This window comes from Hydra viridissima, unplaced genomic scaffold (assembly GCF_058129835.1).
Source record: "Hydra viridissima isolate aposymbiotic clone 2 unplaced genomic scaffold, HvirCarnegie_v1 scaffold_2, whole genome shotgun sequence".
Lineage (NCBI taxonomy): Eukaryota > Metazoa > Cnidaria > Hydrozoa > Anthoathecata > Hydridae > Hydra > Hydra viridissima.
The window spans coordinates 24,041,549-24,068,651 of NW_028324301.1; the positions used below are offsets into that span (position 1 = coordinate 24,041,549).

The 27,103-nt window shown below is 27.6% G+C and overlaps 3 protein-coding genes across 4 annotated transcripts; 1 reads left to right on the forward strand and 2 right to left on the reverse strand.

Annotated features, from left to right (window-relative positions):
- The first annotated feature begins 1,925 nt into the window (after positions 1–1,925).
- On the forward strand, positions 1,926–19,509 carry LOC145181065 (two pore channel protein 2-like). Of its 2 annotated transcripts, XM_090079882.1 has the most exons (30): positions 1,927–2,139; positions 2,646–2,853; positions 4,115–4,173; positions 4,424–4,500; positions 6,074–6,139; positions 6,255–6,366; positions 6,449–6,565; positions 6,795–6,863; positions 7,393–7,430; positions 7,579–7,690; positions 7,972–8,092; positions 8,400–8,465; positions 8,610–8,674; positions 8,830–8,933; positions 10,025–10,112; positions 10,538–10,624; positions 10,822–10,941; positions 11,059–11,109; positions 13,757–13,798; positions 14,069–14,116; positions 16,188–16,226; positions 16,369–16,424; positions 16,728–16,842; positions 17,111–17,182; positions 17,377–17,471; positions 17,689–17,761; positions 17,855–17,940; positions 18,201–18,282; positions 18,842–18,922; positions 19,000–19,509. In XM_090079882.1, exons 1-30 carry the CDS (start codon positions 2,053–2,055, stop codon positions 19,141–19,143), a joined length of 2,580 nt encoding a protein of 859 aa, XP_089936008.1. In that variant the 5' UTR covers positions 1,927–2,052; the 3' UTR covers positions 19,144–19,509. The 2 variants fall into 2 exon arrangements, with proteins under 2 accessions (XP_089936009.1, XP_089936008.1); XM_090079883.1 differs by lacking the exons at positions 13,757–13,798; positions 14,069–14,116; positions 16,188–16,226; ... (7 more) ...; positions 18,842–18,922; positions 19,000–19,509 and adding an exon at positions 11,384–11,586 and having other exon boundaries at positions 1,926–2,139.
- A 2,815-nt stretch (positions 19,510–22,324) lies between these two features.
- LOC145186281 (U11/U12 small nuclear ribonucleoprotein 35 kDa protein-like) lies at positions 22,325–24,109 on the reverse strand. The gene is made up of 2 exons (XM_080062399.2): positions 23,883–24,109; positions 22,325–23,661 (listed from the first exon to the last, which is right to left on the reverse strand). The coding sequence occupies exons 1-2, from the start codon at positions 24,063–24,065 to the stop codon at positions 23,188–23,190; spliced, it is 657 nt and encodes a 218-aa protein (XP_079918525.2). The 5' UTR covers positions 24,066–24,109; the 3' UTR covers positions 22,325–23,187.
- Positions 24,110–24,202: 93 nt separating this feature from the next.
- On the reverse strand, positions 24,203–26,368 carry LOC145186292 (eukaryotic translation elongation factor 1 epsilon-1-like). Its single transcript, XM_080062406.2, has 5 exons — positions 26,176–26,368; positions 25,399–25,596; positions 25,153–25,248; positions 24,954–25,013; positions 24,203–24,817 (listed from the first exon to the last, which is right to left on the reverse strand). The coding sequence occupies exons 1-5, from the start codon at positions 26,287–26,289 to the stop codon at positions 24,749–24,751; spliced, it is 537 nt and encodes a 178-aa protein (XP_079918532.2). The 5' UTR covers positions 26,290–26,368; the 3' UTR covers positions 24,203–24,748.
- Positions 26,369–27,103: the final 735 nt, after the last annotated feature.

The following is a 27,103-nucleotide window of genomic DNA, read 5'->3' on the forward strand; positions in this document are numbered from 1 at the left end:
GTAATGAAGGGACTTCAACATTTATTACTAAATAATTTTGCTCTTTACTCGCACTTTCCAATATGCTTCCGTAGTAAGAATTAAACTATTCCTGCCGACGTTTTGTCTCATACAAATAACTTTGATAAATTATCCAAATAATTGGTAATCTTCGCTGGTATTAACACTTAAGTGGTTTTTTAAAAAATTACTTTTGAAATGTCTTCTCCTATGAAATTAGGTTGCTATCTTGACCCTTCTCCATTAAATTATAATTTTAGTGATTGTACGACAAGAAAATGACCTGAAAAAGAAATATATATTTTTCCTTTAAGTTGAATAATAATAAGCAGAAATTTCAACATATTAACAGCAATAAAAGCTGCATAATGCAATTTCATATCTAAGACTTTAATTTAACATTTGTTTTGCCTAATTTTATTCTTTATATTTTTCAGATTATGATGGCTGAGATTCAACTTTAGTCCAGATACAAGGACTATGTTCAAAAAGGAATTACCAATTTGTTAGTGTTGCCATTGACATTACACTAGCAAAGACTTGCTTGCACTTAAATCATTTTAAGGACTTATAAATAGTAAATCCTTTTTTAATTTGATATTATTAGTGATAGTTGTCCGATTCCATTAAACATCCATGAAGAAGTATTTCAATTTGAAATAGAACTATTAGAATTCCAAGAAGATCAAAATTTCCTGATGCAGCGTAAAACACTAACTTTATCGGATTTTTGGAGGATAGTGTCTGAAGTTAAATACCCTCAACTGAGAGAAATTGTTATTTAGTTTATTTAAATTTTAGTTTTATAGCACGCATGTGAATCTTTATTTTCCACTATGAGATTTGTCCAATTAAATTAAAGATCAAATCAGTTTCTTTTATCAAATAGTTAGTTTTATACTTTTCTCTTTTTTTTCTTTAAAGAAAGAAATATTTAGATAAATAATTTTAGAATTGCTCTTTTCGGGGAGACCGAAACTAGCCACAATTGAAAAATGCTGTATGTTAAAATATTTAGGTTAGTGCTTTTCTGATATTTTCTGATATTCGTTTTTTAGGAAAGTTTTTTTTTTTATTGTTTTAATGTTTTGTTTAGAATATGATAAGAAAGTACATTTTAAAGCTCGTCCTCAGTTCAATTTTATCTCAATATTTTTCGAATGCTTTCTGCCAACCAAAGCTCTAAGAGAATACAGTGTTGTTTCTGTTTTATTTTTACATTATTTACGCTAACCCTAATAAAATAGATTTATACAGCAAGCATTAGTCAGAGTTTCTTTGGACTACAAGCTTGAAGCCAGATTTTAGGAAACTTAACAGTAAAGTTCGGAAAATTCATAACCGTTGTAATTTTGTTACTTTTTAAAAACGTTTATGATCTGCGAATGCCTCTTTGAACAATTATTTAACTAATTTTCTAGTTAACATAACTCATTTTCTTGAATAGAAGTGGATCATATTTTTATATAGCTTAATTAAAATGCACTTTAGAAAATTCTCAAGGGAATTTGAAATTGTAAACAAATTTACATTTAAAGAATAATCTTTGCTTTTGAAAATCCTATTACTATGTATTAAGTAGTAAACAAATCTTGTGTACGAAAATCTTTTTAAAAATTTATTTCCATAAAATCTAAATTTTATTTTATAAAATATTTTACAACATTTACTTCGCCACCAGTTGCCAGCATATTTAATTAAAAAAATTTTCTATTTAGCAAAACATCTTTAAAAAAAGATTAACATTTTCTTGGCGAAATTTTTGAACGCGGCTCTCGTTTCAAAGAGTCTGGCCAGCGCTGACCTAAAACATACCCCCGCTTGTCACAACTTCTTACACCATTCAAATATTCTGATAAGTTATGTGGTTTTATCGTGATCAATAATTTATCATTCAACTATATTATTAATTTTTAAAGAGTTTTTGAGATCTACAAGGTTTCATTTTTGCACCTCTTTAGTTTCTCAAGACTATTAATATGGACATCTAATTGTGAAAAAGATAATTGCAAAAAAAATCAAAATTCTGCATAAATCTACAAAAAAAAGATCATGTTTAATAAGTCATCTCTTAAATGCGTCCTCAACAAAAATTATATTGCGCGTATTTTAGCTAAGTTCAAGAAATCCAACGTCAGTGTAAGTAGAAAATTAAAAAGTAGCTTTAGTAGAAAAGTAAAAAAAAAACTCACTTTTATCGTAAAATACGTAAATAAATTTATAACCATATTTAATATTTTATGATATTGGCATTTTAATTATGACATTTTAACTGAATTAATACATTTTATGAAACAGTATAGCATAGTATTTCTATAAATTTATTGTAGCATTCTGGACGTTTACATTTCCCTTTTAATTAACCCTTATCACTCGTTTACCATGTGCGTCTGCTGTTTAATATTTGAAAAAATTTGTAAGTTTAACATACAACAAAATCAGAGAGCAAATTACAAGAAATAAAAATAAAATAGTCAAAAGAAGTCTGTTTACATATTGATTAAATTATATATATATATATATATATATATATATATATATATATATATATATATATATATATATATATATATATATATATGCATACAAATGTACACACAAGTTTATATACAGATAATATATTCTATGGACTTTTTTAATTTTAGTTGTTAATGTCAAATAGTGATCTTCAAGAAATCCAAATTTGGGGCAAAACCTATGGTTCATTAACAAACTTACCACCAAATATGGCTTCAGAATCAGAATCAATATCAGATTCTGTACCTATAGTACCTATTATGAATAGCATTAACTCATTAAGTTATTCAATGGATATGGATATCAATTTATGTTCCTCTCAAGAAATATCAGATGGTAAATATAATTTGGCAATTTTTTTATATGAGGCTATACATTAGTTTAAAAAAAAAATAAGTGCATAAAAATTGTTAACTCTTTTTTTTCAAAACATAAAAAAGTGACCATGAAGACATACTTTTTTTTTGCAAACTAATGTCACTAAAAAAGTTAACTAAACTAGAAAGTTTATTACTTTTTTTGTTAATTCAGTTTTATTAATTGCATACAAAAAAATATACTGGAAAATGTTGTTAAAAAAAAAAATAGGTGCACAAACCTCTTCTTAAACCAACTGTTGTTCATAAATATTTTTTTAGCTTATAATATTTTAATCATTTTCTATAAAAGGTTTCATAAATTTGCTAATGATGACCAGCTTATTTTTTGAGGCTTTGAGAAGATATGAAAGTTAAGATTTATAAAAATGGGCTGAAAACCAGTAAATGAAACAACAGTGAGAGGCAATAGCTATGATAAATGGCTCTAGGATTAGCAACAGGAAAATAGCAAGTAGATTATCTTCTAAGAATTGCTTCAGAAATACTTAAGTAATGACATAGGCATCTAGAAAAAACATTGGTGTTTACGCAGCTATTAGAAAAATGAATGATGATGGCCAGAGATAGGCTCACAAGAATAAGGTGGTGTAAGGAGAGAATTACTTGGTCTATGGAAATCTGGAAGCAAGTAGTTTTCAGTGATGATAATAGCTTTAAAGTAATAAGTAGAAATAGAAAAGTTCTTGTTAATAGATTTAAATTTGGAAAATATAGAAAATGTTTTGTTGTACCGAAGTTGTAAGGTGGTGGAGGGAGTGTTGGGGCTGTGTTTATTTAAATGGGGTAGGTTTACATAATATCTATACAAATTCAACCAATTGACACACCTACATAGAAACCCTAGAGAACTGCATATTCCAAATTGAAAGGTGACAGTTTTGCCATAAAAATATTGTTTCTGCCTACAATCAAATCTATTTGAGGTTAGATGGGTTAAAAATTAGTCTAGGTCCAAATAAGGTTCATAAGTAGATACCATTTGGAGAAGAGTTCCAACCAAAATATGCAACAATCTTGTTAAATCAATGAAAAAAAAAAACAAATGAGAGATTTGCTTTTTTTCAGGCTATGAATTTTTTTTTCTAGTAAATCATAATATGTCTTTTTTTTTAAAACAATTTTTTTTATTACCATTTGAGTGTAATTTTCTAAAAGTTTAATTTTTAAAATAATCAAGTTCAACAATAAAAAATTATTTGTGAACTTTTGTATTTAAGATACTCGTTTGGCTCGGGCTCATCTACAAGCAGTAGTATTTATAGAAGATGCAATAGAGGTAAGAAAATTAAACTTAAATTTTATGGGTATTTAATTGATAAAAATATATTGGCAATATAGTTATTAAAAAATTTTCCTTATTCTTTTTTTTATAAATGTTTTTTGTGTGTTATAAAAGTTTTATTCTGTTTATCATTACTCCTCTATTACTTAAATTTTTGTATTCTTTCAAAAGCTTGTTTTTAAATTTATGTTGTTTCACTGTTAAACTGTCAACATATCATAAATGTTATTTGTTTTTTATTTAGCATCGATCTATACATCACAAAGTTGATAAAATCTCATTGTATAGATATAGATTATATCATTCAAAATATATTCAATGGTAAAAAAATTCTACAATATATTTTTTGGCTTTTTTTTTTTTTTTAAAATTCATAAACGTTGAGTTTTTGTAAAACATTTACAGTTTAAGTTTAATTCTTTACAGTTATAATGATGATTAGCATTAAAATATAACTTATTTTTATTGCATGACACAGTTGCAAAACAAATCTCAAAATAAATTTCTTTATATCAGTTTTTGCTTCCCATTTTTGTTTTTAAAGTAAATGGCACAAAATTCACATCAGATGCTGTCAATTTGGTTGTTCATAAAAAAGATACCTTATAAAATAATAGAATAATACAAGGTGTTTGATAAATAATGCACAGTTTCATTTGTCTGTTACTAATTAACCAATGGGAATATTTCTAGAATGTTCTTTTTTTAAACATATATATAAGAATGAATATTATGTTGTAGATTGCTATTTTTGAGAATACAGCCATGAACAATATTTCTATGGAAGATAGAATTTTCATTATCAAATGCTATTATGGAAGTGGGGGTGAAAGTGCAGCAGCAGTACTATGAAAGTTCAAAAAAGCATGTGGTTTAATAAAAGACTCATTCACCACACACAATATCAAAAGATTAGTTGATAAATTCGAAGAAACAGGCAGTGTTCTTGACCAGGAGAAATCAGGTTGCCTATCTTTAGAAGAAGAATTAAAACTGGTTGTGGTGGAATCATTGCATTATATTGCTTTGGAGACATGTTGCTGTTCCGCTTAACAAAATCCCTAAAACATCCATTCATCATACCCTCCGCAAAAAGCTTCAAATGTTTCCTTACAAGTTCACCATGCTACAGGAGTTTTAAGCAACAGGCTTACCACTTCAACTCAATTTTGCTAATTGGCTGTTTTAAAACGAGGAACTTCTGTATTTTGGACTAGTGAATGCTACTTCTACATCAATCACAAAATAAATATTAAGAGCTGCATTATGTGGTCTAAAGTAGAATAAGTTAATTGCATTGAGCAAGCAATAGAAAACATTTCACAGCAAAAAACAGCTACAGCTATCAACAATTTGGTGGCCTATTTGGAAGCTGTTGTGCGAGAAAATGGAGGCCATTTTGAGCATCTATTATAAACTACAAAAAATATTTCTAATTTAGTTGCATTTTTGAAATAAAATTTACTGTAGTTTGATTATTTTTTCTTTTTGCTAGCTTTTGTTAAAATTGTGGGTTACTGTTTGAACACCCTGTATATATCTTGCTGATGGGCGATCTCAAATTAACTAAACTATAGTGATGAAGAAAAAACTTACATTTTTTTATGGCTAGTCTTTACTCTTACCATTTTTTGAAAAGAAAAATTTCAGTCTGAAAACATGGTATGAGCATAAAACAAAATATAGATTATGTATTTCACAAAGTTGCAAAATGAATACCAATTTTTTTAAAATTTGCTAATCTGACTTAATTCCCACCATAATTTTTTTTCAACAAGTATTTTGTAAAACATAATGAATTAAATTTATAATGCATTAATTTTTTTTTAAGTTATGAAAAGAGCAAATACTTTTTTAATAAAACAATTTTTGAGCATGATTTATTGTTTTTTAGGCTGTTTCGATATACAATAGCAATACTTCTTATTCTACCTTTTTTTGAGCCACCATCTTCTTTAACGTAAGTGCTATTAATTCCTTTTTTTTTTTTCTCTTTCTTTTGTATTTTACAAAAATGACTCCCTATTATAAAAAAGAAAGAAAAAACTACAACCAATTGAACTGTTTTATTTAAGATGGTCCTCAGACCCTAGAAAGAGGGGTGATAGATATAAATTCCCTTGCGGCGTCACAGAATCTATAGAATTGCTTTGTTTGATTGTTATGTCAGTAGACCTAATATGCAAGGTAAAAATGAATCTAACAGTTTATCATCCTGATGACAAAGACAAAAATTAATTGGTCACAAAACATGTTGATATACTTTTAGATTGTTATACTTGGCAAAAGACATGCCAAGCACAATTACTGGCTACTTGCTTTTGGATTTGTTTTGCTCTTTTCGTATATTGACTGGTTTGTTTCATTAGGTCATATATGTAATGAGGTAAAATATATGCTTTTTAAAATCTCTCTCAGTATTGCAAATATTTATTTAGGTTTTAATATTTATTATAATATTGAAATATATAAAAAACGTTAAATATATTTAAATATTTAACATAATATTTAAGTTTAAACAAAGTTTACTTTTGTTTAGCAATTTAATTTAAGTATTTTAGTTTGTTTTACAATTTTATTTACTCTTTTACTTTTATGTAATAATTTTAATATAGAAATGGAGAATCCGACGCCTACTGAGACCCTTCTTCCTCATACAGAATTCTTCATTGATGAAAAAAACAGTTAGCGACTATTATAGTTTTTGATTATTATAGTTTTTACAAAGCAACAAAGAAAAGAGTCCCACTCTTTGTAGTTTACTCTAAAACCTTTCTCAATGATTGCATTGCAATCAATGAAATCAAATCATTGTAATGACCTTAAGAGCAATAATTTTAGTATTTGAAATAAAAATAAAAGTCTTTTTGCTTCAATGTTTTCAAAATAAAAATTGTGCAAACTTTAGGAAAAAGTTTTTTTTTTTGCCTTGTTTGATATGTTTTAACTTAGAGTAAGTCTTATAAGAATTTGAAAAAATGAATTCACTATTTATAAAGATGTCAAGTTTGTTTAACATTTTTATAAGTATCTTTTACTAACTTTCATGCAACCAATAAAACTTTGCTCCTATTTTGTGACAATAAAAATACTTCCATCAAACTTTCTGTTTCACAAAAATTGCTGCTCTTTAGTGTCAGTCTTTAAGAAAAGTTGGTATTCATAAAATGCGAATACTGATTGAGTTTTTTTTTAAAACATAGTTTATTTTAGGTTAATAGCATACAAAGATCTATTCCTCAAATTTTAAGGTAATGCTTCTTGTAAAAAAACTACTTTGTAAAATATGAAAAATACACTTTATTGTAACTTTTATTTAACTGTCTTTTATTTTGATATAAAGTTTGAAATATTAATTTAGGTGTTTGTATGTATGTGTACTTATTGCTTTTTTATTAGTGTACTGTTCTTGCTGGCACTTCATTTGTATTTTTTTACAATGTTTGGTATGGTATTGTTTGCACCTGAAGATTTTAACAAGCAATCAGTCATAATTTCTGTTAATAACACAGTAAGTTTATCTGAAATAATTGTTACAAAATTATGACTAAAGAAAGTTGTAATTTCATAATTTACATCTTAAGTTGTTCCTCTGTTTATGTCACAACTAAACAACTACTAAACATACAGCATGACAATCAGTAAGAGTAACTATTAAGTTTCATCTAAAAGTGGATAAATATAGCATGCCAGATATTCCTGTCATTTTGTTAACACTTAATTACCTAATAAGCTGAGAACTACAAACTGTTTTTTTTTTTTTTTTTGTTCAATTTTTTTTTTTCATTTTAGAGTAGCAAAGGATCACTAGATATGTTAAATAACAAGAATGAAGGAAAAGCATATTTCTATGATCTTGGTGCCGCAATCATGTCACTTATTACATTATTGACTACTGCAAACAACCCAGATGGTAACTATTTGTTTTCCTATAACAGTTTTACCAAATATTTCAAGATGCAAATGAAGTAATAAAAAGTCAGTTAAACATTAAACCTCTGCATTCTTACTGAGATTTTTCAATATTCTGGGGTTTCACAAGCCGCAATTCTGCTCAAGTAATTGATAAAGGCAATGTTATCTTGTTAAGGGTGGCGTTTAATGCTTTAATATAAAATTAATTTTTTTCAGAAATATAAAACTTGAATCATAATTTTATTCTTTGTTGTAATTGTTTAAGTTATGTTAAAAATTATTGCATTCTGTTGGTTGTTTTTTAGTGATGATGCCTGCATATTCAGACAATAGATTTTATGCAATTTTTTTTATCTTGTTTCTAGGAATAGGTAAATAAATATTTTTTATGTAAAAATATTATTTTTATATTGTAAATAGTTTAAATTAAAAACAATTTTATGATAAAACTTTTAGTGATTGTAAGTAATTTGATTTCTCAGAAGTCATCTTGTGTTTTGACTTTTTTTTTATAGGAATGTACTTTTTCATGAATGTTTTACTTGCTGTAATTTATAATCAATTCAAAGGTTCATTCACTGTAAGTTACTCACTTTAAATAAGCTGTCTTTCTGTTAAGCTGATATTAACAGTATATAACAGATCTTTGTTATACAGGTTTTTTTTTTTCTTTTTTTAAAAAAGTAGTTCCTTCTTATTTATCACTGTTATGTAAGAGTTTTTATTATGGCTTAGCAAACAATGCAAAGCAGTTTTATTAGAAGAAGATGTGGCATCAGAGCTGCTTTTGAAGTTTTGCTTGGTGTTTCTTATCATAATTCTCCTTCAGGAACTGCTTGGTATTCTCATTTTAATAACATACTTTTTAAGCTGATTTATTGTGAATTTCATTAAAATAATTGAGCTGCATTTATTATAAGATTAGTTTAATTTTTTCTTCCAATTTTTAAGACTTTAACAAGTGTCTGATATTACAAATCCTCATTTTAATGGAATTTATGAATGTATATTAAGGTTATGATTTTTTTGTAACCATTTTTTCCTGTTGCCATTCAATTAACTTTGCTTTAAAAGTAATGCAATTGTAATGATTTTATAAAAAAGTCACCCCTAAACCAAACATTCAATTAATACAAGTGCCTACAAGATATTTACATAGTATTGAAAAATTCTGGTAGAGTTCTGTAAAATTAAATAGCTAAATACTCTGTAAAAGATAACAGTATATTTTTAATGTAAGATACAATTATTATGGTTTTCTAGACAAAATAATTTGATGCTGAAGGTGTTACAATATTAAAAAATTTAAATGTTTTTACTTTTGAAATAAAGTTCATCAGCTCATGACAACTTAAACACAGATTGCAGTAAAGTATTTATGGCTATATTCTTTTACTGTTATTTCAAATTTACAGTAAAAGAACACAGTTTAATTACAAATCATTTATTGTAGATTAAGAGTTTAGTTTTCAGTGTTTATTTGCAGGTATAATCTGACTTTTGTTTTTGTTGTTAATAAAAAGTACAAAAAACAAACAATCAAAAAAGTTCTTAAACTTTTTGTCACTTTAAACAAAGCATCTGAAAATTTTTTTGGTTGGAACAGGCCCAATATGTGGCCTGTACATTTGCATTATGGAATTTTTTCTTTTTCTTTCTAAAGTATGAAAAATATCCTAAAACCTGCTTAGGCAGTTTTTGTGTGTTCCTTTAATTGTATTTAAAATCTTCGCTTGTAAAATTGTCTTAACTCAAAATCAATTTTAGAAGTTTATGATGTCCTGAGTATTTTAGTAAATTGTTACTTTCTATAGTTATAATTGTAGTTTATAACTGTGGTGTAGCTGCAGTTTTTGTAGTATCTCCTACTTATCATTATGATCTTGTGTTACATCTGAAATGAATTTAATATTTTATTGTTTTGGTGTAGTAGCTGTATAGAAGTTTCACTTGTGCAAGATGTATTAAAGGATATACGTTTTTCCAAAAAGTCAAGATATATGCCTGTGTTACAAGAGGTAAAAATATATAAGTATTTGTTTTTGTTCTCTATTTTAATTATAACATTTGCAAGTTTTACAATGTTGTTCAATAAGTTTTGCTAAAAATTCTTTTATGGTAATGACTTTTTGGAGTTTGTATTCATTACACAAGTTACCTTATTTAACAGTTGTTACTTATGTGATTAACAATTATGGATAATGGGCAATTACTTTTTGTGTCAGATATCTTCAAGTGCTTGTTCTGGTGCATGTATTTCCTTGTTTTTTGTAGCATTAACTATTATTGTTAATGTTTGTATAGATAGACCGTCTATAGACCGTCTGTCCATTTATAAAATCAGTTAAAAAAAAACATTTTGATTTTTTATTGTTACATTTTATATCAGTTATTTTTCTTGTAAATACATTTTGATTGTTCATCTTTTATTGATTCAAATTAGTTTTTGGTAAAAACCAATACAAACTTTATCAATGCCAGCCAATTTCAAGAACTGTTTGATATAGTATTCAAAGATTCAATTAAAAAGGTAGACTTTTGCTTTAAGCCAAAGTAATTGTTTTGTTTTATACATGAATTACTTAAAATTGCAAGTTATTGAAAATGGCACAGTAATATAAGGTAATCTATGGGATAAAAATTATAGGGAGAAGAGAGGTGATACAACAACGTTAAAAATAATGAGGTCAGTAGTAGTTATTGTTTAAAATATTTTTATTTTTTTAGAGACATCCTTGTAGAGAATTTCAACATCCTACATTACAAAAAATACAATCAATTCTGTTGCACAATTATTTTCAATATTTTGGTGACTTCATTTGTGTGCTAAATGTACTTGTGGTTACGGTTAGTGGCTTTAAATATATTCTCCTTTATGCTGAGACAAATAAATTATGAAATTTAATAATCATGAGGTTTATGTAAATGGTTTGAAGTAAAATAGTTTTGCTATTTTATCAAAAGGTGGAGTTAGCAACATCTATTGATGCAACATTTTCAGGAGATAAACTATCAGTAAGGTTTTTTTTGTTTTGAAATTTCTTTTATTTTATAATTTAAAAAACAAAACAAAAAAAACTGCTTCTATCAGGGATGTGAAGTCCAGAGTTGGAGTCCATGGAGTCCCTATTTTAGCCCAGAGTCTTAGGAGTCCATAAAAATTTTAGGACTCCAGGACTTTTTTTTGGTTATTAATATGCTTAAAAAAGACCTGATGATCTTATCATAAAGCACTAAAAAAGAGCATTTAACCGGGAAACTAACCTCCTTCTTTGCTGATTTTATTTAGTTGGCCAGATTGTGTATCAGTTTGAATGTTGCACCTTGTTAAGAAGCGTTACGCAGCTCGGATTTTACTTGCGAATTGTCCATTTGCCTACCCGTTCAGTAGTTTTACGTTAAACCAAAACTTTTATTGTTTAGAATATTTAAATTTTCTTTTGATATTGTTTATGTGATGTTTATTCAGAAAATATAAGTAAAAGCATTTAATCGCAATTGTGATCTAATAGGTTTTTTGTTAGAGAAACAGTTTATTTAATTATTTTTTTTAAATTAGTTATAGAAAATAAAGTGTTTTAAGTTTAAACTTTTCATCATATTTCATTATAAGTTTTATATTTCTTAAATATAAAACTTTTAATGAAACCCTTAATGTTTATTTAGCATGTAGCGATTTTTGTTTATTTATAGTTTTAAAACAATTTTTTTTTATCCCATTAAAAAAGTACTTATGATGAACTGTTTATTAAAGTATTTCATGAGTTGTATGGAAAGGGGGTTGTTGCCCCCTCCCCTAAAAAGAGAAGGAGTTAACATTTGACTTACAGTTTAATATTTTTTATAAGACATTCGTCATTTTTGAAGGACTAACCCTCCTCGTTTTACTCATAAAATCACCCCCTGGCTAGACCTGTATGTTTGAGAATTTATTTGTTCAAATTTTTTTCAATATGTACCAAATTTATAAATAAATGATATTTTAGTGTAGAAGTTTTTTTTTGCATAAGTGATTCTGTTATTATTAACTTTTTAGATTTATCATAGAAAGAGCGTTGATTAGAAATGATGAACTAGTTTATGAGCAGTAAACAACTACTTTACCAAAGTAAAGTCCTTTAAAAATAATTGTCGATAGAATTTGTGCTTTGTTTAAGCACTTTTTAAAACTGTAAAGTAGTTTGAAACTAATTATAAATAAATAAAACTTGTAACTACTTTTGTTAAGAAAGAAACTTTTTTTTAAATTTAAACCCAAAATGTTGTGAGATAATAATTATTTACATTGGTTTTCTGTCTACTCTGCTAAAAAAATGAAGTTTTTTATTTTAATAACGCTTACTGAAAAATTTCAATGAAACCGATATGGTTTAGATACGAAAAGCTATCGACTATACAAAAAGCAAACAACTATACAAATCGACTTTTGGATTTAAGCAAAGGTTGCGCTCAGTTGCATAAACACACGGATAGTTTATTTTTCCTAAAAAGTAAGGGATCTGTGGTTCAAATCCACCTTTAGGCAAGTTTTGCGACATCAGTTAGGAAGGAGGAGTGAATTCCTGTTAATTGCTTTTCCGCGGTGCTCTGCAATAAGACTGAATAGACTTCTTAGGGCACCTAAAATATATATATATATATTATTCATAATAGAATTATTATTGGTACCCTATCACTTTTCTGGCATTTATACATAAAAACTGCAGGTAATAAAAATCCTCATTTAATTTAAAGAAAGAAAAAAATTCTTGTTAAAAAGTTATTAAGTATTAAAAGTTATTAAAATGTTAAAAAGTGCAGGTAATATCAAAAAAAGAAATAAAACAGAGAAAGCCTGATCCTGATCCTGGTCAGAGAAAAACCAGATCCTGATCAGAGAAAAACCAGATCCTGGTCAGAGAAAAACCTGATCCTGATCAGAGAAAAACCAGATCCTGATCAGAGAAAAACCTGATCCTGATCAGAGAAAAACCTGATCCTGGTCAGAGAAAAACCTGATCCTGATCAGAGAAAAACCAGATCCTGATCAGAGAAAAACCTGATCCTGATCAGAGAAAAACCTGATCCTGATCAGAGAAAAACCTGATCCTGATCAGAGAAAAACCTGATCCTGATCAGAGAAAAACCTGATCCTGATCAGAGAAAAACCTGATCCTGATCAGAGAAAAACCTGATCCTGATCAGAGAAAAACCAGATCCTGATCAGAGAAAAACCAGATCCTGATCAGAGAAAAACCTGATCCTGATCAGAGAAAAACCTGATCCTGATCAGAGAAAAACCTGATCCTGATCAGAGAAAAACCTGATCCTGATCAGAGAAAAACCAGATCCTGATCAGAGAAAAACCTGATCCTGATCAGAGAAAAACCTGATCCTGATCAGAGAAAAACCTGATCCTGATCAGAGAAAAACCTGATCCTGATCAGAGAAAAACCTGATCCTGATCAGAGAAAAACCAGATCCTGATCAGAGAAAAACCTGATCCTGATCAGAGAAAAACCAGATCCTGATCAGAGAAAAACCAGATCCTGATCCATTTAACTCTATGCTTGGCATCATTTACATATAAATTTATTACAACCGTTTTTCAAATATTAAAACAATAAAGTTTAAAACTAGTAGTCACATTGAGGATAAACTACTGAGAAAATATTTTATTTAGGTTCTCAACTTTTGCTTCATATCATATTTTGCTATTGAGCAGGTAAGTTGTATTTTTTACAAATAAAAACCTATCTTCTTAAGTTTACTTCATAATAATTGTTTGATTAAATGCCTATTAAGTCAGTTTTCTATCAGTGTTGAGTCTGTTAAGTGGTGTTTTTTGACGTTTCATATTAAACTCTTATTTGAAAAGGTTTAGAGAATGGATTAATTTTGATTTCTTCATTCATCAAAAAGTTGTTCTGATTGATAAAATTAACTAAAAAAAAAAATAAAAAATTTCATTTTGATTATTTTTTTATTTCTTTAGGTGTTAATGATTTATTTTATTGGTGCAAAGAGATATTTTTCACATAAGGTAAATTTTAAAATAGGTTTACTTTTTTCACCCTAATCCAAATAAAGACAGTTTTTTTTAAATATAATTTTTCATATAAAAATTGGAATGAAATGAAAACTATTCCATATATTGTTTTTAAAAAAATGCACATCAGGATTTTTTTTCTTTAACGTTTATTTTAAGTCAAAAACTAAAGACAATATCGGCCTAATTTTACTTTTATTTACAAGAAAAGTTGTTTTTAGACAAATCTTGCAACAGGGTGTCACACTAAAACATACAGCTGTATTTTAAAATGTTATCAAAAAACAATGGGTGATATTTTAAAAAAACTGTGATTAATCAAAATCGGTACAACATTAAATTAGTACATCAAAGTAAACATTTAAAATTAATTAATTAAAAAATATCTCCTTTTTCTACATCAGTTTAACAAGATCATTTCATGTTTTGGAGCTCTTCTATAAATGGCATCTGCTTACAGACCTTATTTGAGCCTTGACTAATTCTTTGTTTATCCAAGCCCAAATATACTCAACTGCATTCAAATCTATTTATAAAGCTAGTCAGGGTATTAATTTTATTTCATTTTGTTTCATGCAAGCTGTGTGGGCAGAAGCATATCTTGTTAAAATCAGCATCATTTGTTTGTTTCCTAAGACCATGCAATTCTCTCTTAATTCCACTTTATTCTTGTGAATCTCCAGCCATCAGTATGGGTTTTTTAATGGCTGTATAAACACCAATAGTTTTCCTAAGTAAAATTTTTGTAACTGTATATGACGAAACATATTTTATGCAGTATGTTGACAGTTTTGATAAAATATAAGACTGTTCTCACTCTCCATAGTTTTCATTTTCTGGATCCTTGATGGCATTGGGTACCACCTGTAATTTGCTGTGTTAGTATTTTCATAGTATATTTGACACTATTCTCTGAAATTAATAGGCTACTTACTATTTCTGTGTTGTTGTAACAATCCTTTATACCAATTATCTGCCTGTTGATTTGCTTGCTGCTTTATCACCCGTTTCTATGTATCTTAACTTTCAAGAATCTCAAAAAAAACTTAAATGCAACTAAGCTGGTCTTCATTAGCAGTTTTTTTCTTATAGAAAATGATCAAGCTAACATAATAAAGTAGTTATAACAGTTGGTTTGAGAAGAAAATAAAACAGAAATCAGATTCCAGTATGTTTTTGTTTTTATGCACTTTATAAAAAGGAATTGTTAAAAAAAGTAATGACCTAGTGGACTTGTCAGTGAGAATTTAGTTGTAAAGAAATATTTTTTTCTATAATGCAAAAAAAAAAAAAGTAGATCTTTATTAAATTACTTTTTTGAAAAAAGAATTAACAAACAATCTTAATGGATCTATTTTTAATCTAATCTTAATGCATCTATTTTTCTATCATTTTATTTGAAAGCGCTTTATAATGATAGTGATAAATAATATTTAATGCTTTGGGTAAAATTTTGGTTCAGAGTTTCATAAAAAATTTTGAATTATTATTTCACTTTAAAGTTTTTTTCACTAAAAAAGGGCTAATAATTGTTGACACTATTAACCCTTTCATGCACCAATTATTTTTCCATAACTAACATAACCCATAAAAAATCATCTACAAAATGACAGCGGTACTATGAAATGTTAAAGTAGACTTTTTCTACAGCCTTTTTCAACTCTCCTTTTTTTAAAATAATATGTTTTCAATCAATTAGAATGCACCATTTGAATTGGGGAAGCTTAGTTTAATTTGTTGTTTTAAAACAACCCAGCGCATGAAAGGGTTAAAAGACAAGATTAAAGTAGAAATGTGGCAATTTTTAATGAAAATCAAAGATATTTTCTGTTTGATTTAGCTCTATATTATATGTAAACAAGTGACCATTAAATTTTGTAAAGATATAAATAAAAGGAAAAATTTAAAATAAAAGGAAAAAAATTATTTTTTCACTTAATAAAATTCCCATTGAAATTTATCTTAAATGGTTATTTGATTATTTGTTTCAAATTTGTACAATATTTGTTGTACAATATAAAAAATAGCCAGTGTCATAAAATTATAAAGATGAATTTTTTTTTAGAATGTTTGGTTTGAGAGCATTGTTACGTGGGCTCTTGTTGTAAGCAAATTTTTTTTGGTACTTTCATAATATTTTATAATATTTTCAGCAAAAAAAAGAAAATTTTTCTTTTCCTTTTAAATGACAAGTTTGTTTTTAAATAAAATTTTTAAAAGTACTTTGCTGTCCAATTATTTTACAGATAGTGGAGATAATATTTATAGCATTATACGGTGGACCATTTCCCTTTTTAACTAAGTAAGTGTAATTGTGTGCTTATTTAAAAAAAAAAATTTTTTTAATCTAAAAAAGGTTAAATAAATAACCGTTCCTTTTTAGATTTAAAAAAAAAAAAAAAAATAGAAAAACAGCATTTGTTGAATAATATAATTATCTATACTGTTTATTAAAAATTTTGTAATCTTTATAACAATATTATTTTAAAAGTAAAAGGTTTTCTTTTGAAATGGTTACTGTTAATGAAAGCGCATAATAAAAAGAGGTTATAGCTCATTTGAAAAATAAAAGTAGTTTTAAGCAAAATATTTTCATATTGCTTAGAGAAGAGATAATTTCTCGTAGTCAAGACCTTATGGCTTTGTCTGTATACAATTTACTTCGCATCACAAATATGTTGATAATTATACGAATCCTGAGAATCATTCCCAGCATTAAGGTAAATTCATCAGTTTGTTGATTTTTTTTTTTTTTTTAAGTCTACACTTTTTTTAATTATGTTACTATTTAAGGCTTTTTTATAACTGATCCTGAGGCTTAAAACCTCTAACAAAATATTTTCTTTTTAAGTAATATTTAGTTTTATTTGGCTCGTAAGTTCTTCCAAAAAAAGTACTATTTTTTGTTGAAATAATTAAAAGACGAGATTAAACTATCAAAAGTAAAAATTTTTTCTCTAAAAAATTAATATTAATATTTAATTTAAGCCTCTTTCCGTGGTTGCTAAAGCAATGGTTGATCTGGCAAAGAACTTAAAATCATTTGGTGGTATTGTTATTGTAAGTAGCATTTTTCATTAAATTAAATATTTTAACTAATTTTCTTCTTTTAAAATTACATCAAAATAGACCAAGACTCAAACATATGTAATACTAGCATTTTTTTTTCTAGTTAAACGAGTTTATTAATTACATTTTTGTAGTTCTTGTTGAATTATTTAGTTGACTCTTTTAAGCAATTTTATGTATTTCAGGTAATATACTATGTGTTTGCTCTAATTGGAATGATGATCTTTCAAGAACAAAGTCCAAGACCCACTCTTGTAAATGGCACGTTAAACACTTACAGGTGCTTTCTTATCTCAAAAATTTTTCTTGAGCTGATTTTTTTTAACCTTTTTTAATTTGAAGATGAGCTTTTGCACCAAATTGGTATTTTAATTCTCTTCTTTTTACTAAATGTTTATAAAAGTCTAAAAAAGCAATATATAATTTCTGATAAATAGTATGTAAAAGCTTTATACAAAGTTCTCAGCCTTATATTTAACAATATAATTTTATTTTAGAATCACTAACCCAAACATCACGTGTGGGTATGAACAGCTGGATTACTACGCAAATAATTTTGATGACTTTGCAGTAAGAGCGTGCATGTCTTAGTTGAGATTGTGTGTGTATAGTGTTTTTTCCTTAGATAAAAATCTTCTGATTAATTTTTATATATTTATATAGGCTTCTTTAGTGGTTTTATGGGATGTGATGGTAGTAAATAATTGGTATATTTTCTTGAATGCGTACAGCACTTCAATGAACAATAGGTAAAGTTAAATACCAGTTCACTGGAAAAAAAATGTTTGATGCAAGTTTTTTTTTTTTTTATCTGTAAACTTATGTAACTGATCACACAATGTACAAAATGAATCTGCTCTTTTTTATTTGGATTTTTGTTTCATGAATTAAAAATTATTTTCAAAAATCTTTCAGGTTTGTTATTGTTAAGTTGCTTTTATCAAATGTTTCTTCAAATGAAAGAATTTTAACATTTGGAAGTAAAAAACTTTAATTTTCTTTGTTTTAGATATACTCAGTTATACTTTGTGTTATGGTGGTTGACATCTGTTGTTATTTGCATTAACTTGTTTGTGGCATTGGTAATCGAGGTAAGCAAAAGGTGTCAATTATTAAGATACACAATTTTATTAATGGACAACTCGTTATATTAGTAATGGATACGTTCATGCTCTAAGATCGGATTGAATTTTTTAAAATCACTCAATAAAAAAATAATGATAAGGGGGTTTGAGTGAGGGGGTCGGAGAGTTTAGTGCTGAGAACGGTAAATATTTTTAGATTCCATAATTTTAATGACACTGTTCAAATAATAATAATATTATTCAAATGTTAACAACATCGTTCAAATGTTAATAACATTGTCAGAGTTTTACGGGTGATGTATTAGTTATTAGACAAGTTTCAATTTTTCTAGCAAATTAAACAATCATGTAGTTTGACGCGCATGTAAAAAAGAAAAATCTGTGAAATGTTTATTTTGTTATTTAAAGCACAAACTGAATTCATTTAAAATGAATTTAAAGAATTTACAAAGTTATGCTTTTTTTTTTTATAATTTTTATTATTTTTTAGTAGATTGCTAAGATAGAGAAATACTTCTTACAATATAATTTTTAAATGTGTTAAATAAATGAATTTCCACTTTAGGCTTTTATTACGCAATGGGATCGTCAATTGATCATCGATGAAAAGAAACATAAAAAACGAAAATATGCGCAGAATGAAGAGGTTTTTTTTCATTTTGCTGTTTTCTTAGGTATTTTAACGAAAAGCTTATAACTACATTTGTTTTTTCATTAATTTAGACGAGTCGACACTTCCGTGTGCATGAATGGTTTCGTGCGACATATAAAGAACCGACAGAGAAAGAAATTTTAAAAGAAATTTATTCTCACCAGTACTTACGACGATATACGCTGCTCAAGGCTAAAGATTTAGAAAATGAATAAAAAATCATAAGTTTTTAAAATTAATTCTAGTGTCGTTATATAGATCGCAAAATAACTTTTGACATTAAATATAATCTTCACTCGCGCTTAATTAAGTTTTAAGTAAAATGAGCTGAGAACACTCGTGGTTAGAATATTTCTAGTAAAAATCGTTTTAGAGAGACTAATATTTTACCTAGTGATGTAAAAGAGTTTGAGAAAATGCATATTTCAGCCTAATAATTTAACACAATTTTATTTCTTAAGATTGTTAACCTAGTTTATATTTTAAAATGTTAAATTCCAAAATTTATCTTGTTTATGGCAAGTTCAAATGCTGTAGTTTTATACTGCCTGTTTTTTAAATATTTTTTATGCATTTTTTTTATACTTGTGTCAGTTTTTTTTTGTTGTTGTTGTTGTTTTTTTTGTTTTTTTTAATATTTATATGGGTATCATACCTTCCGAGAGCAATAACAACAATTTGGGACTGTGAAACTATTTTGGGGGAGACATGTATGGAAAGGATCAAGGATTGAGATAAAAATATACGTTGGGTAATCGTTTTGTGAATGGCTGATATAAAAGCATGAAAGGCAAGATATCATATATTTATTTTAAAATAATGGAGCACTAAAGACATAAAGAACAGTATAATATTAAAAAATCACCTGTATCAAGTTCTGCCCCATATGGTCCATTCATTACTATAGATTGTGTTAGAACAAAATGAACCAGCAATCAAATTTTTTTAAGTTTAACGTGTGAAGTTCACAATATGTAATTAGATCTGCCCCATTAAAAGTGACATTGAAATATAATTAACATTTATGTAACCTGAAATCATGTATTCGTTATATTATTTCAAAGTCTTCAGCGAGATATAAAAAAATAGAAAATACAGTTTTTATCATCGAAAGTGATTTTCTGCATGGTAAAGTATTTCAAGTAATTTTTTAACGAAATTTCCATATGAATGTTCACACAATTATGTATTGTCAATATGATTGTATTGGGTTTATAACGATTTAAAAAAGTTAGCTACGAATTGTATAGAAAATATTATCATCAATGTGCTAACTATACCTACAGGGACACAGATCATTCACTATGCGGGGTTAATCGATCGGTGGATCAAAGTGCTCAATATAGTAATTTTGAAATATTTTATAAAAGTCATACAGTTACACGAATTTTACTTAAGAGAAATAAAAAATTCATATATATATAATCAAGAATGGCTTTCAACACGCAATATTACTTCGGTCAGAAATACATTTCGTTTGTCTAAAAAAAAAGCAAGAAGTAAACGAATAAATTTGTGTTAAACAAAAAAATAAAACTAAGTCAGCTTTCGCGTTTTGCTTTTAACTTTTGTCTGATAATATTTAAAAAAAAAAACTCTGTAATCTTGTAAACTTAATAATCTTAATAGAAATCTTATAGACCTTATACAATCTCTTTAAACTTAAGAGACTAAAGTCGTATGACCTTCACAAACTTGAGATTCTTGTAAACTTTTGCCATATGTAATGTGATTAGTAAATAGCTGCAATATATATCTAACCAACTAAAGTCTTTTAATTTTAAAGTTTTAACAGGTAGAGAGTGGTTCAGCTTAAATTTATGTAACCATTAAATGAATATAATTGTCACATGTGGAGACCTATAAATAGCATATTACATGTCAGCGTAATATGCTATAATTACAGCAAATTACAATTAATTGAGAACATATTACGTAAGCCTATTACGGTTCAACGTCATATGCTAGTGGTACATATGTGACAATCATATTCAATGATAAAAACGTCTGCCAAGGATAAAGAGATTATTTAAGACCACATTTTCTTTATTTCTCAGACTGCAGCGATGAATGAAAGAGATCGCAATCGTCGCTTTGTTCCAACAAGGAGATCAACCTTCAATTTTTATACAGAAGCTGGGAATCACGAGAAACCAACGTAAGACTATTATAACACCTACCATTGGTTCCTCAAGACTAAATTTATCAAAGAAAAAAGAAGGGAACTTCTTGTGCATCAGAAACGATTGATTGGGGAGAGAATTCTTTGGAACTCAGTTGATTAGGGAGAGAATTTGTTGAAATCCAGCGCGCTCCCAGCGGAATAAAACCCGTGACCACAATTTATCACAAATTTCAATTCACTGAATTGGTAAAGATGATCTACATGTCACCATTCGAATGTCGGAAGAATTAGCTTTACACATCAGGTGATCCTCAAGAAAGACTCTGACGATTAAAACTTCTGAAAGGTCGGCCTGCGAAACTCAATCAAAAGGATGCCATTTTTAGGAGCTCTCAGACCTTCTGTAGAAAAAATTTCTATGGTTTTGTTCCTTAGGGGGCATTGCCAGTTGTCTCTTCATATATTAATCCATGTGATTTTTTTTTCTATGACGCTGGTTGGAGTAACTTATGTGCTTTAAAGAACATCCATCTGTGAGCCACTTGAAGACTGCTACACCCCGTGCCTCGCAAAACCTTGATCTAAACATTGTTTCGATGTTTGATGACTTATTTTCAAAGAAATTGATTTTATTAATCAAAGAGAACCAAAATACATAATTACTATCGCTGTGATGCTCGTTAATAAAAAGAATTAATCTTTAAATGATGCAAACACTTTTATGTTTGGTCAGTTGCAAGTCCGCAGGAATGATAAGTGTTTAAAAGATTCCGCGAGGGGATGTGCTAATTCACACAAGAACTTTTTTTTTCAGATTTGCTTCTGCTCTTGTTTTATATTTTTCGATCCATCTGAGTAAAATCCATAATTTTTATGTTTAAATGTAAAGTATGACTCATCGTGAGTGATTAAGTCACGGTTTCTGAATTTGCAACAAATTCTTGCACATTTCACTTGCAACAGTTATATTTATCAGTGCAATCAGGAATTCGTTTTTTCTCTAAATGTTTTTTTTTGTTTTTTAAATGTTTTTACGATGTAGGAATGATCACACTTGAATTCAATCGCAACTCTTCTTGTTAAAGTTCCAGACCGGTTGTTCATGAGACCTTTCAGACGATTGATTTTTCTAGCAGCCATAATTTTGCGCCAAATTTTTGTCACGAGGGGTTACTGACTTTTCAATTCTTTTAAAAATTTAAAAGGATTTTTAAATTTTGAAAGTTCTTAAAATAATTCACTTTAGATAGTTCACACGAAAAAAAAGTATAAAAATTAGATAAGTTCTATTCGACATTCAAAAATTTACTAATTCAACTTTCCACAGAATAAGCAGCACATTTGTTACTTCCGACGCATTAAAAGGAAAAAAAAAAAAATCTGCCTAAGTGTATTCTTTTATAGTCGACGATAAAGATCTAAGACTTAACAAGCCAGAACTGAAGCAAAAAAGTTTTTAAATTATGAAAGATTCGAATGCAGATCTGCAGCTTTTTATTTTTTTTCTCAGCATTGCAAGTCTTTTCTTAGATAAAGAAAAAAAAAAAACTCCGCAGAAAATTTTGACAAAAAAAGATAGAACTGATAGATTGTGGCCAGCACGCATCAATTGGACTCAACTATAATAACAAAAGTCTAAATAATTTCGATTACTTTTTTTTATCTCTGAGACAGAAAACAACATTTCAAGGCAATTTACTCGAATGTAAATATTGTATAATACTTATTCTCGGACAAGGCTTACGTTAATTCAAACGATTAACAAAACGATGAGTATTCAGAATTTCATGATGGCTTTCGAAACCATTATTTCTCGACAGATTATCATTTAAAGCTTTTTATTTTCCGAGTAAATGTGTTTCGTAGCATGAATTTACTAATTTCAGCAGAACGTCGTGATTAGTTTTAACGCTGCTTTTAGATACTTATTGGTGAGGACGTTAAAGAAACTGAATTATTGGATGCAACCATTGTACTTTAGATGGATGGTGTTTGGGAATATTTGTTAAACTTTAGTTAGCTGAATGTGATCTTAGAGCTTAGCCATAGATGTTTAAAGTATAACTATCTAGCAGTATTCCTGAAACATTATCTCGTGAACTAATAAAGCCAATATGACTAGAACCAACCTATATCATACACGATGCTTTTTAGAAAAATTTTCCTCTCTTTTAAGAACTGTGTCTGCTGGAATGTCTCGCTTAATTCCACGATTATCATTTCCACGCTTTGAGTTTAATGGTATTGGTCTACGAAAAGGTCGCTCAATACCTCCAAAACGAAGCTGTCCAGATTCTTTTTTGCCACCAAACCCACCGCCAAATCTTCTAGGAATCCATCCAGGTAAAGTACGACTACATTCAAAATCAACTGTTACTTTGCATTCATCGATTATTAATTCTTTTGTTTCTCGAGAAGCATACCTTGCATCTCGCTCATGACTGAACTCAATAAAAGCATACCGGCGGCTGATACCAGTAATAACATCTCTAACCAAGCGACATTTCTTAATTTCCCCAAATCGCTGGAAGATCTGCTTAAGAGAAGTTTCATTTGTAGCAAAAGATAGATGACGTACCATAAGCGTTTTGTGCGGATCCCCAGTAACCTTAAAACAAAATTTAGCGTGACTTGACCAATAGTAGAAAGATAAAAGTTACTATAAAATGATTAAAAATCCTAAATTAAGTTATTTATTAAATAAAATAAAAAGATATTCATAAGTTAAAGTAATATATGTTTGGGCATGTACTAAATAAAAGCAATATAAGACAAAATTTTTTCTTTAAATTTAAAAAATGTTAAAATAGCACTAGTACTAAAATTCACTTTTTTATTTGGTTTGTAGATTGACTTTGATGCACGAATTACAGCCTTATCGTGTGGCATTGTATCAGTACCATCAATGCTTCCTGCCATAAGCGGATGATAAAATGTAGCAATTGGACTCCAGTTGTCAAATGTAGGCAGATCATATGGAAGTAAACATATAGATTTCTCTTCATCTTCCATGTTGTTTTCAAGTTTAAAATAAAATTGCTACTTCATCTACTAAAGAAAGAAACCAAGATAATCCTGAAAACAATGTACATATTTAAAAAAAAATATTTTGTTAGATAAACAATATAAATATTTAAAAAAATTAAAAGTAACATCAAACCCAACCATAAACTTAGGTATTTTTTATTATTGTTCTACAGAGATTAGCTTTAAAGACATCTTGACAAAATAATCCATTTGTACAGTAGTTATACATATAGTTAAAACAGTAAGCATAACTCAACCCAATTTGTGTATAATGCAAAAAAACACTAAACTGTAAAACTTTTACTAAACTAGATACAAGTAATTTACTTGATTGCAAGTGTATATTTATTTAACTATTTTATATTGAAAAGGTACTTCATTATCTAAATAAGTTTAGAAACTAGGATGGAAAAATCAATAATTAAAAACACAAAATTAGAACAAATTTTTTTGGATAAAAAGATTTCGATTAGTGTGAACAAATATTTTTACTTAATATCAAAAATTTACTTAACTTCTTTACTTTAAAATATATGATAGCAATTCAAAGAACATTAGAAACTAATACACTTAAAGTTAACCTTTTTAAAAAACCAGTTTGCTAAAACAGATGCACAGTTTGTTAAATACAATTTATTATTTCAATAATAACACATCAAAAACATAGCTCAATAAAGCTTGGTACGATGGAATAACACATTCTGCAGCTTCTGTTGTAAATGAGGAACATGTTGTACCTATATTCACAATAATTTAATAGAGAAGGTGTATATGGATAAAATGAAAATAAATATTTCTAATACCTTTGCTACAAACTACATAAATCATTTTTTAAATCAAAGCAATATTGTAAATAAATAAAGCAATATTCACCTGATTAAACCAACGAGATACATTCATGTAATTTTCTTTTTCAGAGAAGGAAATACTTTTCTATAGAGATAAAAACAAACTTAAGCAAAACAAAACAAATAAATGCTCTGTTAAGTAACATGTTTCCTCAAATATTATAGCTATATTTCTCATATTTGGCTCAATACAAGATTAGACAAAGCTAAAAACTATGGCTTACATATTCCTTATGAATATAGATATATAACAAAATGTCTGCTAATGTTAAATTATATCCAGTAATATAAGTGCGAAGTTCAAGATATCGGTTCAAATCCTAAGTAAAAAAATAATAAACTTGATTTTAAAAGATTTTTAAGACAAAAAAAAAACTAATATAAAAATTTATAAGTTTCATATTTGAAAATAAAAGGAAAAAACATATTTTATATATAGACTTCACCAAAAATATATAATGACAACTTACCTTCAATACATTTTTAAAATTTAAGCTATCTACAGTTGCAATATTGGATAGACAAAAATATAACCATTGATCAACTTCAGATTGTTCTAATTCATTTTCACCTAGCAAATACTTTTTTGAAGATTCACGAGCTAATGATTTTGCAACTGTAATAATACCTAAAATTGTATGACTACCATCAACCAAAACAGGTCCCTCCTAAAATTGTATAAATAACCATTTGTCTACTCATACAACCAAATTGTGTATCTTTTTTTTAAAAAATATAAGTTATAAAATGCAAAATTGAATCAATAATGATAAAAAATGTACAAAAACTGCTAAATTTACTAAAAATCTACTAAAGACTATTTCATCAACTGTCAAGAACTTTGGAAATATTTATGTACTACATTATAGAACATTTTGACTGTCAACATTTTAGTAATTTTAGTATACATAGAAATTCTAAGCAAACAAAATTATCCAATTATGTAGACCATTTATCAAACTATTTTAATACTAAAAAGTTACATTCTTTCATAAAGTTTGACAGATAGGTTTTCTCTTCTTAATATATGATTTATAATACCACTTTTTGTCCGCTGTTTAGTAATATGATTTCTTTTTTAAAAATCAACTTATTATTTTTACCTATTGATACCATAGGTGTATATCACAATTTCACAGTATTTCAAGGTATCACTCAAAAAGCTCATATCTTGACGTTTAAAATGTTTTTAGAAAATTGCAGAGTGAGAAGGTTAAGCGGACCAATTCTTAGAGGGAAATAAATACCTCGCTAATTTTTTTCTTTCTTTCAACTTTAAGATGATTTCGATCAATGTGAAGATACCCAATTAGATTATTTAGTTCTTCAAAACCATTAAGATGAAGCACCTTTGAGGCCATAATGCATATAACAACAAACAACTTGGGAACAATAGCGCCGTAATAGCAAGATAATTGCGTGGCTGGTATGTCAAAAATTATATGCGGGATTTTACACCGGTGTATAGAAGTCAATTAGTTTGTACCTATGGGGGTATAGATATCAATCAGTTTGTACCTTTAGGCGCGTATTTAAAATATTTATCATAATAATGTATGTCAATTTTTTAAAAATATATATCAAATAATATGAGGTGATATTATTATGCAGTGTATACTCATATTAAGAATTACAAGGGAGTAAAGCGGAGATCAGAATGAAGCATAAAAAGTTAATAGTAAAACTGGAAAGCTCCGGAAGAAGCAAAACATTTATACGGCTCACAGAAAATAACTCAATCTTATGCGTTTTTGGATATGACCGCGAGTTTTAAGTATTTATCAAACCTTTTGTTATCAAATCTTTCACATTACGCATTCATTTTTTAGTGTATTTTTAAGAGAAGCGTGAAAATATTTTGCGACGAAGTATTTCAGAATTTTGTTTTATTGCGTCTTACTAGCCAATTCTCGGTGCATTTTGAGTCACTTAAAGAAACAATTTTGCCCATCGTATTCAAACAAGTTTAAAACCTGAAACTCTCAAAAACAAGAGCATTATGAAGTTAAAATTTATATGTTAAATGCTCTTTAATTTTGCTTATTATTATTATTATTATTATTATTATCTTTTTATCAAAACTTCAGTAGAGTAAAAACTTGATGTTAAAAATTTAAGTTAATAGTAATAAACGGTAATATAATGTCAATTAAAACTATTTTGTTCCGCAGAGTA

Excerpts from the sequence above, each read along its gene's own strand:
- LOC145186281 (XM_080062399.2), bottom strand. The coding sequence starts at position 24,065 with ATGGAAGATGAAGAGAAATCTATATGTTTACTTCCATATGATCTGCCT. Across the intron at positions 23,662-23,882 it reads TCTACAAACCAAATAAAAAA|GTTACTGGGGATCCGCACAA; the intron begins GTGAATTTTAGT and ends TTTTGTTTTAAG.
- LOC145181065 (XM_090079882.1), top strand. The coding sequence starts at position 2,053 with ATGTTTAATAAGTCATCTCTTAAATGCGTCCTCAACAAAAATTATATT. Across the intron at positions 6,367-6,448 it reads CAGTAGACCTAATATGCAAG|ATTGTTATACTTGGCAAAAG; the intron begins GTAAAAATGAAT and ends ATATACTTTTAG. Across the intron at positions 8,093-8,399 it reads TACTGCAAACAACCCAGATG|TGATGATGCCTGCATATTCA; the intron begins GTAACTATTTGT and ends GTTGTTTTTTAG.
- LOC145186292 (XM_080062406.2), bottom strand. The coding sequence starts at position 26,289 with ATGGCCTCAAAGGTGCTTCATCTTAATGGTTTTGAAGAACTAAATAAT. Across the intron at positions 25,597-26,175 it reads GAAAGAAAAAAATTAGCGAG|GAGGGACCTGTTTTGGTTGA; the intron begins GTATTTATTTCC and ends ATACAATTTTAG. Across the intron at positions 24,818-24,953 it reads TATCTCGTTGGTTTAATCAG|GTACAACATGTTCCTCATTT; the intron begins GTGAATATTGCT and ends TTGTGAATATAG.